This window comes from Pongo abelii, chromosome 19 (genome assembly GCF_028885655.2).
Source record: "Pongo abelii isolate AG06213 chromosome 19, NHGRI_mPonAbe1-v2.0_pri, whole genome shotgun sequence".
NCBI lineage: Eukaryota > Metazoa > Chordata > Mammalia > Primates > Hominidae > Pongo > Pongo abelii.
In genome coordinates, this window is record NC_072004.2 from 17,016,673 (window position 1) to 17,027,711 (window position 11,039).

The 11,039-nt window shown below is 46.3% G+C and overlaps 1 protein-coding gene across 1 annotated transcript; it reads left to right on the forward strand.

The window, feature by feature from the left end:
- Positions 1–342: 342 nt before the first annotated feature.
- Positions 343–2,095, forward strand: UBB (ubiquitin B). Its single transcript, XM_002827072.6, has 2 exons — positions 343–546; positions 1,257–2,095. Exon 2 carries the CDS (start codon positions 1,263–1,265, stop codon positions 1,950–1,952), a length of 690 nt encoding a protein of 229 aa, XP_002827118.3. The 5' UTR covers positions 343–546; positions 1,257–1,262; the 3' UTR covers positions 1,953–2,095.
- The last annotated feature ends 8,944 nt before the right edge of the window (positions 2,096–11,039 follow it).

The window sequence follows — 11,039 nt, forward strand, 5'->3', positions numbered from 1 at the left end:
CGCGCCTGTGCGGCGCAAGCGCACTCAGTTACTTAGCAACGTCGGCGCTAAGCCACCCCTAAGTGGAGCCCAGCAACAACAGAGCCACTGCGTCCCCCACCAATCAGCGCCGACCTCGCCTTCGCAGGCCTAACCAATCAGTGCCGGCGCTGCAAGGAAGTTTCCAGAGCTTTCGAGGAAGGTTTCTTTAACTCGAATTCATCCGCCCGATAATTTTCTTATCTTTTCCTAAAGAAGGAACAGAAGCGCATAGAGGAGAAAGGAAATAATTTTTTAGGATCCTTTCTTACGGCTATGAGGAATTTGGGGCTCAGTTGAAAAGCCTAAACTGCGTCTCGGGAGGTTGGGCGCGGCGAACTATTTTCAGCGGCGCACGGAGACGGCGTCTACGTAAGGAGTGATGGCTGACGCAACACTCGTTGCATAAATTTGCGCTCCGGCAGCCTGGAGCATTCGGGGCGGCTGGCTTTGTTGGGTGAGCTTGGTAAGGTGTACCTGTGGCAGGACGTGGTTGTTGATTCGCAGCTTCTTAGTATCCGCTAGCAGGTACTGGCCCGTAGCCGTAACGACCCTCGGGGGCGTGAGAGGGGGGAATGGGTGAGGTCCAGTTGGAGGCTTCTTGGGGTTGGGTGGGCCGCTGAGGGGAGGGCGTGGGGGAGGGGAGGGCGAGGTGACGCGGCGCTGGGCCTTTCCGGGAGAGTGGGCCTTGACCTGAGGTGGGCGAGGGCGGTTGGCGCGCGCGCGTTGACGGAAACTAACGGACGCTTAACCGACGGCGATTCTGTCGAGTTTACTTCGCGGGGAACGCGAAAAAGAGGTAGTTTGTGTGGCTTCTGGAAATCTTTACTTTGGAATCCCAGTGTGAGAAAGGTGCCGCCTCTTGTGTTTCAATGGGATTTTTACTTCGCGAGTCTTGTGGGTTCGGTTTTGTTTTCAGTTTGCCTAACACCGTGCTTAGGTTTGAGGCAGATTGGAGTTCGGTCGGGGGAGTTTGAATATCCGGAACAGTTAGTGGAGAAAGCTGTGGACGCTTGGTAAGAGAGCGCTCTGGATTCTCCGCTGTTGACGTTGAAACCTTGAATGACGAATTTCGTATTAAGTGACTTAGCCTCGTAAAAATGAGGGGAGGTTTGCGGAATATTAACGTGTTTAAGGCATTTTAAAGGAATAGTTGCCAATTTTGAAGAATATTAGATGTAAAAGCAAGAAATACAGTGATCCTGAGATGACACGCTTATGTTTTTCTTTTAAACTAGGTCAAAATGCAGATCTTCGTGAAAACCCTTACTGGCAAGACCATCACCCTTGAGGTGGAGCCCAGTGACACCATCGAAAATGTGAAGGCCAAGATCCAGGATAAGGAAGGCATTCCCCCCGACCAGCAGAGGCTCATCTTTGCAGGCAAGCAGCTGGAAGATGGCCGTACTCTTTCTGACTACAACATCCAGAAAGAGTCGACCCTGCACCTGGTCCTGCGTCTGAGAGGTGGTATGCAGATCTTCGTGAAGACCCTGACCGGCAAGACCATCACCCTGGAGGTGGAGCCCAGTGACACCATCGAAAATGTGAAGGCCAAGATCCAGGATAAAGAAGGCATTCCTCCCGACCAGCAGAGGCTCATCTTTGCAGGAAAGCAGCTGGAAGATGGTCGCACTCTTTCTGACTACAACATCCAGAAGGAGTCAACCCTGCACCTGGTCCTACGTCTGAGAGGTGGTATGCAGATCTTCGTGAAGACCCTGACCGGCAAGACCATCACCCTGGAGGTGGAGCCCAGTGACACCATCGAAAATGTGAAGGCCAAGATCCAAGATAAAGAAGGCATCCCCCCCGACCAGCAGAGGCTCATCTTTGCAGGCAAGCAGCTGGAAGATGGCCGCACTCTTTCTGACTACAACATCCAGAAAGAGTCGACCCTGCACCTGGTCCTGCGCCTGAGGGGTGGCTGTTAATTCTTCAGTCTTGGCATTCGTAGTGCCCAGTGATGGCATTACTCTGCACTATAGCCATTTGCCCCAACTTAAGTTTAGAAATTACAAGTTTCAGTAATAGCTGAACCTGTTCAAAATGTTAATAAAGGTTTCGTTGCATGGTAGCATACTTGGTGTTTTGTCATGAAATTCTCTAGTGATGTGTGGGTGCACTTAAAACTGTTGAAAATGTCTAGGGATTTAATTTTGAGATTGGTAATGTGCCCAAAGTTAAATCACTTGACTCTGGTGTACACTTTGGTGGGCTGAGGGGTAAAGAGCCTTCTTTGCTGTAAGTCATTACAAGTTAGGATCCTGGGTTAATGGCAAACTTTCTGAAGCTTGAATTTAAAGTCTGTTGGGAGGCCGAGGCGGGCGGATCACGAAGTCAAGATATCGAGACCATCCTGGCTAATATGGGGAAACCTCTCCACTAAAAAAAATTAGCTGGGCGTGGTGTCGCCTGCCTGTAGTCCCAGCTACTCTGGAGGCTGAGGCAGGAGAATCACTTGAACCTGGGAGGCAGAGGTTGCAGTGAGCCGAGATCGTGCCTCTGCACTGCAGCTTGGCGACAGAGGAAGACTCCATCTCAAAAAGTTGGATATGCAGGCTTTTTTGAAGACGGTCTTGCTCTGTAGTCCAGACTGGTATACAGTGGCACAGTGATAGCTCACTGTATCATTCCTGGGCTCAAGTGATTACAGGCATTTTCTTTACATTGAAGGAAAGCAAATGTGCCTGTTGAGACCTAATCAAAGATTGCTGGAGAAATGAAGTTTTGATTGAGGCTGCTTGAATAGTGGTAACGTAACTGCTTTCAGTTCTGCAATTAATTGGGTGACTATCAGCTGTGTTTATTGCTCTGTAGTGTATTACACCAAAGTGTTTAACCTGGGTGGTAGTATGGGACCATAATCTTGTCTCTTTGCTGTATATGCTTTAACTGATGAGCCAAGAACCAGCTAATCACTGAATATGGAAGACGACTGGCTGAGGAGAAAGATGGCTTACAGGTACTTAATGTTGAAAACAGTATTCTGATCTAAGACAATCCTCCTGATCTTGATGAGTTAGGTGGCAAGTTAAAGTGGTTCCTCACTTTTTTTTTTTTTTTTTTTTTTGGACAGTGTCAACTCTGTTGCCCCAGGCTGGAGTGCAGTGGTGCTTTCTCGGCTCACTGCAACCTCCACCTCCCCAGGTTGTTGAAGCAGTTCTGCTTCAGTCCCTCAAGTAGCTGGGACTACAGGGGCACACTAGCTAATTTTTGTATTTTCAGTAGAGATGGGGTTTTACCATGTTGACCAAGCTGGTCTCAAACTCCTGGCCTCAAGTGATCCACCCACCTTGACCTCCCAAAGTGCTGGGATTACAGGCATGAGCCATCACGCCCGGCCACGCTGTTGGTTATTAATGACTAACAGCTTAACTTTATTGTGAAAAGAATGCAGCAACAAATTAGATTTTACCTGTATTTGGTAAAAATGCTTATCCTTGTCTAAGTCTGGCAACATAAGCAGGTTTTAGGTTTCTATGCCATTGGACACTAGGCAGTAATACATGTGCAGTGCTAATAGAAAATATTGGAGTAAGGGTGTACTAAGGAAGTTCTCCATCTTTCCCCTTCACTATCTTCTGTAATGTAACTTCAATAAATGTGATTCTCATTTTGGCACAAAATTGGGAGTGGTGTGGGGAACCCTGTTTGTCTTTCCCAGGTTTATAGTAGAGAAATAACGTTTTCTGTTACTAAAACTGGCGTGGTAAGTGCATACTTAAAGAGTAAGGACTTTTAAATCACTGGCCAGTTAATCTCTAGTTGGTTTGGCATGCAAGAAGTACCCATGGGTATATTACACAAATGCGGGAATACCATATCTAGAAATACAACTTTGATATTCATGGTGTAGTTGAGAATGGTTTCAATTTTAGGTAATCTGCCTTAGTCACTCTGGTTTTACCGATCTTTGCCCACAGTTCCTGGTTCATAACTTCTATAGCCCTTGTTATAGTCATGTTGGGTGTGTTAGGCCACAGGAAACTCACTTAACTTCTGCCCTTTTACCTTCCCTAAGACAGGACTCTTGATCTTCCCCTACCTTTCTGTGAGTCCTAAGACCCCCATTTCAGAGAGGGTTTTGTCCTATACCCTGGGGAAAGGAATGCTGTCTTCATGAAGTCCCCTTAGAAAACCAAGGGGACTGAGTTTGGATGTGTGAACACATGGAGGTTCCTGGAGGATGGCACACCCGGGCAAGGAATTAAAGCTTTGCACCGCTTCCCCCATACCTTGTCCTATGCATCTCTTCATGTGAGTCCTTTGTAATATCTTTATAATAAACCAGCAAATGTGGCCAGGCGTGGTGGTTCATGCCTATAATCCCAGTACTTTGGGAGGTGGAGGTGGGAGGATCACTTGAGGCTAGAGCTTGAGGCCAGACTGGGCAATGAATGGGCTCTTTATAAAACAAAAGTTTAAATGGGCTTGGTGGCGTATACCTGTAGTCCTAGCTACTTGGGAAGCTGAGGTGGAAGGATTGCTTTGAGTCCAGGAGTTCCAGGCCAGCCTAACACAGCAAGATCTTGTCACTAAAAATCTAGCTCTTCAAACCTGGAAAATTAAAACGTTTCACTGAATACCTAAAAACTATTACCTGGGGCAATAGGGCTTAAAATATTGTGCTGTCATTTCTCCCAAAGTGTCACTGTCTGACACGATGGGCTCATAGGTCTGTAGTCTGGTCAATCCTTCAGAAGAAAATTCAGCTATTGCTCTTTAGTTCTCTTTTGGAATCTCTTATTTTCCATAGAGATCCCCCTCTAAGTAATTCATGGATCTCAGCAAATTGACTCTGCACACAAATGAATTTGAGCAGTTTTGAGACAGTCTTGCTCTGTAGCCCAAGCCAGAGTGCAATGGCACGATCTTGGCTCACTGCAACCTCTGTCTCCCAGGTTCAAGCAATTCTTGGGCCTCAGCCTCCTGAGTAGCTGGGATTACAAGAGTGGTCACCACACCCAGCTAATTTTTGTATTTTTAGTAGAGAGAGAGTTTCACCATGTTGGCCAGGCTGGTCTTGAACTCCTGACTTCAGGTGATCCGCCCGCCTCGGCCTCCTGAAGTGGTGGGATCGCAGGCGTGAGCCACTGCACCTGGCCAGGGAAAGGCTCTTTATGTGTTGGAGGCCTGGTCTATGGCCTGATGCCAGTCCAAAATAGTTGTCAGCTCTCAGGTAAATAAAAACGAGAACAGCAGCCAGGTGCAGTGGCTCACGCCTGTAATCCCAGCACTTTGGGAGGACAGGGGCAGGGGGGATCATGTGGCCAGGAGTTCGAGACCAGCCTGACCAACATGGTGAAACCTCGTCTCTACTAAAAATACAAAAAATTAGCTGGGTGTGGTGTCACGCACCTGTAATCCCAGCTACTCAGGAGGGTGAGGCAGAATTGCTTGAACCTGGGAGGTGGAGATTGCAGTGAGCCGATATGGGGCCACTGCACTCCAGCCTTGGCAACAGAGCGAGACTCCATCTCAAAACAACAGCAACAACAACAACAAACAGCTCAGTGGATTTTACATAAAATTAAATTTATTCAACTTAAAAGACGTGTCCTCTATAAAAATGTTGTGGTCTAATGGTTTAGTGTGGCTCTGGATACAGGACTTCTTGAGTCAAATCTGGCTAACTACTTACTAACTTGTAACGTTGGGCAACTAATTTATCGTGTCAGTACATCAAATTCCTCATCTATAAAAATTGGGTTAATTACACCTGTCTCAGAGTAGTTACAATTACATATGAAGTACTTAAAACAATGTGAAAACTTGGCCAGGTAAGGGGGCTCATGCCTGAAGTCCCAACTACTTGGGAAACAAGCAGAATGGCTTGAGCCCAGGAGTTCAGGGCTGCAGTGAGTTACGGGGTAATGCCACTGCACTGCACTCCAGCCTGGGCAACAGAATGAAACCCTGTCTCTAAAAACAAAAACAAAAACAAAAACCCCACACACTTGCGTAGTGCTTAATGTGCTATTTTTTGTAATAAAATTACCAATCAAAAAGAGATGATAGTCTGGCTACTGTGGTTCACACCTGTGTAATCTCAGCACTTTAGGAGCCCAAGGTGGGAGGATCGCTTGAACCTGGTAGTTTGAGATCAGCCTGGGCAACATAGTAAGAACTCATCTCTATAAAAAAAAAAAAAAAAAAAAAAAGGCGGGAGGATCACTGCAATGAGGTTAAGGCTGCAATGAGCTGTGATCTTGCCACCGCACTCCAGTCTGGGTGATGGGAGTGAGACCCTATCTCAAAAAAAAAAAAAAAAAAAGAAACAGATGATAATGCAATAAGTAAACTGAATGAAGGTGATAGGAACTTTGTGAGGCAATATCCAATAGAGTAAAAAATGCTATAGGAAAAAAATATGCCTAAGCACAAAGACGGGTGGGCCACTGTTAACAACGGTTGCTTCAGGAGAATAGAGTAGTTTTAAAGGGGGGCATATTTCAGCTCCTCTCTAGATATTCTTAAATCTGGCACCCACATAACATCAGCATTGTTCACATGTTTAAGAGCCAGCAATGTAACTCAGCCCTGAAGTCAGACTGTGTTTCTGGATAGAACAGACATTTTGCACAAGTGTCTGGTTCAATCTCTACACTCCTATAGGGACACTAGAAACTTTGTCTCATGAGACTTCCTGAACCTCGACACACTTCATTTTAGCTATACTGTATTCATTCCTCAAAGAATCTGCAGGGGCAAGCCATGACTCCATTTTAATCAGGCCCAGCTAACTCTAAATGGAAGCTTTAGATACGTGTTGTGTTCTGGGAAAGGATCTTGTACTTAGTGCAGCAATAATTACTTAGTTATATAAGTACTTAGTTTCCTTAGTCCGACAATAAGTACTTAGTTTCCTCAGTGCAACAAGGAAGTAGGTTTTGAGGCTTTTCTTTTTTCATACTTTTTTCTTTTCTTTTCTTTCTTTTTTTTTTTTTTTTGAGGCAGAGCCTCTCTCTGTCACCCAGGCTGGAGTGCAGTGGCATGATCTCGGCTCACTGCAACCTCCACCTCATGGGTTCAAGCAATTTTCCTGCCTCAGCCTCCCAAGTAGCTGGGTTTTATATTTTCTTAATCTCCCACTTTTTTTTTTTTTTTTTTTTTTTTGAGACGGAGTCTTGCTCTTGTCGCCCAGGCCGGAGTGCAGTGGTGCGATCTTGGCTCACTGCAACTTCCGCCTCCCAGGTTCAAGTGATTCTCCTGTCTCAGCCTCCCATGTAGCTGGGATTACAGGTGCCCACAGTCATGCCCGGCTAATTTCTGTATTTTTAGTAGACAGGATTTCATCATGTTGGTCAGGCTGGTGTCGAACTCCTGACCTCCACTGATTTGCCAACCTTGGCCTCCCAAAGTGTTGGGATTACAAGTGTGAGCCACCGCGCCCAGCTGATCTCCCACTTTTTTTTTCTTTTTTCTGTTTTGAGAAGGAGTTTCACTCTTGTTGCCCAGGCTGGAGTGCAATGGTGCGATCTTGGCTCACTGCAACCTCCACCTCCCAGGTTCAAGTGATTCTCCTGTCTCAGCCTCCTGAGTAGCTGGGATTACAGGCGTGCACCACCACACCTGGCTAATTTTGTATTTTTAGTAGAGACAGCGTTTCACAATGTTGGTCAGGCTGGTCTCAAACTCCTGACCTCAGGTGATCCGCCCACCTCAGCCTCCCAAAGTGCTGGGATTTATAGGCGTGAGCCACCGCGCCTGGCCTCCCACTTTTTTTAATCATCAAAAGTTGGGTGGTGAAGTTCACTCTCCAGCCAGTAGGTCCCAGCCAGCTCCTGTAAAATTCTAAAACCTATTCTAACCACACAACATTAACCAGGGCCCCTTTTAAGAAACACCATTATCTTCAGAAATTTCTGATGTCAGTGTTTCCCCAAACTGTATCTTCCAAACATTACAACCACTATGAAAAAGGATGCTGTGATCACAAGGAGCTTGGGAAGTTATCCATTATCTCCCTCCTGAAGACCTACAATGTCCTACAATTATGCATTAGCATATTTAAGTCTCCAAGGAGTACTTTATAGGAACTGGTTTAACATTGTTTAACCCAGTGTTTTCCAATTTTCAATTTCTCTTATGTTTCACTTTTTTTTTTTTTTTTTTTTGAGACGGAGTTTTGCACTGGAGTGCAGTGGTGCCATTTTGGCTCATGGCAACCTCCACCTCCTGGGTTCAAGAGTGATTCTCCTGCTTCAGCCTCCTGAGTAACTGGGATTACAGGCGTGAGCCACCACACCTAGCTAATTTTGTATTTTTGGTAGAGACGGGTTTCTCCTTGTTGGTCAGGCTGGTCTTGAACTTCCGACCTAAGGTGATCCACCCGCCTCGGCCTCCCAAAGTGCTGGGATTACAGGCGTGAGCCACTGTGCCCGGTCTCACTTTTTTTTTGGTGGGGGAGACAAAGTCTTGGTCTGTCACCCAAGCTGAAGTACAGTGGCGCGATCTCACCTCACTGCAACCTCCGCCTCCCGGGTTCAAGAGATTCTCCTGCCTCACCCTCCTGAGTAGCTGGGATTACAGGCATGTGTCACCATGCCTGGCTAATTTTTGTAGTTTTGGTAGAGGCAGGGTTTCACCAGTTTGGCCAGGCTGGTCTTGAATTCCTGGCCTCAAATGATCCACCCACTTTGGCCTCTCAAAATGTTGGGATTACCGGTGTGAGCCATCGCGTCTGGCGATCACTTTTTTTTTTTTTTTTTTTTTTGGTCCCCAAGGCTGGAGTGCAGTGGCGCGATCTCAGCTCAGCTCACTGCAACCTCCACCTCCCGGGTTCATGTGATTCTAACAGGAGGTGACATATTATTATTAATGAATGATAATAGTTAACTCTTGTTTACGCTTACCGTGCAATAGGCATTATTCTAAGATTTTACATGCACTAGCTTATTTGATTTTCGCAACTATCCACCCACTCAGGCACACAGAGCTGGGGTTTGAGCCCAGGCAGGCTGGCTCCAGAGTTCTTGCTCTTAATGCTTCAAGATAAGATCTCCTGAGAGAATAAGCAGAAGACAGTCACATAAGGATCTGGAAAAAAACGTTCCAGAAAATGGACTAAGCAAGGCTCAAGTTTCTGAGGCTAGCTGGCACCGAGATATTTGGAGATCCACCTACCTCAGCCTCCCAAGTAGCTGGGACTACAGGTGCGCACCACCACGGCAGCTAATTTTTGTATTTTTAGTAGAGATAGGGTTTCACCATGTTGGCCAGGATGGTCTCAATCTCTTGACCTTGTGATCCGCCTGCCTTGCCTCTCAAAGTGCTGGGATTACAGGCGTGAGCAACCACGCCTGGCCATCACTTTCTTTTTCAATGACTTAACATTTCTCATACTTTGAGAAACAGTGTTCAAGCCATGCCCTCTCTCCTGACTCCATATCTAGTACTGCTGATTGTGCTTGGTTCTAGGCGTCTTTCGATGACAGAAACATGCTGCTGTGAATTCGAGGCAGGCTGCACACTGGGCTTGGATCTTCTACTTTTAAAATAGAACAATACAGGCTGGGCACAGTGGCTCACGCCTGTAATCCCAGCACTTTGGGACGACAAGGTAGGTGGATCACCTGAGGTCAGGAGTTCGCTATCAGCCTGGCTAACATGGTGAAACCCCGTCTCTACTAAAAATACAAAAATTAGTCAGGCATGGTGGCGGGCACCTGTAGTCCCAACTACTCAGAAGGCTGAGGCAGGAGAATCGCTGGAACTCGGGCGTCAGAGGTTGCAGTGAGCTGAGATCCCGCCACTGCACTCCACCTAGGTGACAGAGTGAGACTCTGTTTCAAAAAAAGAAAAAGAAAAAGAAAAAGAAAAAAGTATGAAAAAAGGAAAAGCAAGACTCCGTCTCAAAAAAAAAAAAAAAGAACAATTCAAATATTTGGGGGACGAAGTCTTGGTCTGTCACCCAAGCTGAAGTACAGTGGCGCGATCTCGGCTCACTGCAACCTCCACCTGCCAGATTCTGAGGCGGAAAATTAAAGAAAAATAAAATTTAAAAGAAAGAGAAATAAGTTTTCCTGTATTAGGCTGACTTGTCCCAGAGACAGCAACAGGCACAGCCCAGACCCAGGAAAAGTCTTGATAATATTATCTAACGTGCTCTGGAGACTCTCCCAGCACTCCCTCAACATTGGGAGAAGAAAAACAAATTTTCCTTTGTTTTATGGAATGAGTTTATAGATTCTTGTTCTCTGTAACTAATGACTTCAAGTATTCTGTTTTATCTAAGAAGTACCACGAAGGTCACAAGAAGCCTGAGTAGGCCTGAACTACAGCTGCCTGGGCACAATAGTGAAGGTTATAGGATAAGCCCGTGCCCAGACAAACCTAGATAATGGACATCTGGGTTGCTTGGCAACAGTCATGTGCAATCCTGTCTTTGTCCTGCCTCTGTATCCCTGATTTCATGCCACTGTAACCTTGCTTCAAGCTAGCCCACCCCCTTTTGTGAAGTGTGTATAAAAGTCAGGTGCTGTCTTTATTCCGGGCCCAGTCTTTTAAACATGAGTCAGCCTGGCCGGAGTGCACTCAATAAAGATTCTCCTGTTTCAACCTGAGGCCTCTCTGGTCCTCCCGAATCCCACAACAGTTCAAGCAATTCTCCTGCCTCAGCCTCCCAAGTAGCTGGGACTACAGGTGTGTGCCACCACGCCCAGCTAATTTTTGTATTTTTAGTAGAGACAGGGTTTCACCATGTTAGTCAGGCTGGTCTTGAACTCCTAACCTCAGGTGATCCACCTGCCTCGGCCTCCCAAAGTGCTGGGATTACAGGTGTGAGGCACTGTATCTGGCTAATTTTTTGTATTTTTAGTAGAGATGGGGTTTCACCGTGTTAGCCAGGATGGTCTCAATATCCTGACCTCATGATCCGCCTGCCTTGGCCTCCCAAAATGCTGGGATTACAGGCGTGAGCCACCATGACTGGCTTATAGATTATCTTAATCAGTTGCCACTTGGCTGCAGCTTGTCTTTAAGCATATGTTACCAGACAAATTAACAGATAAATTTCG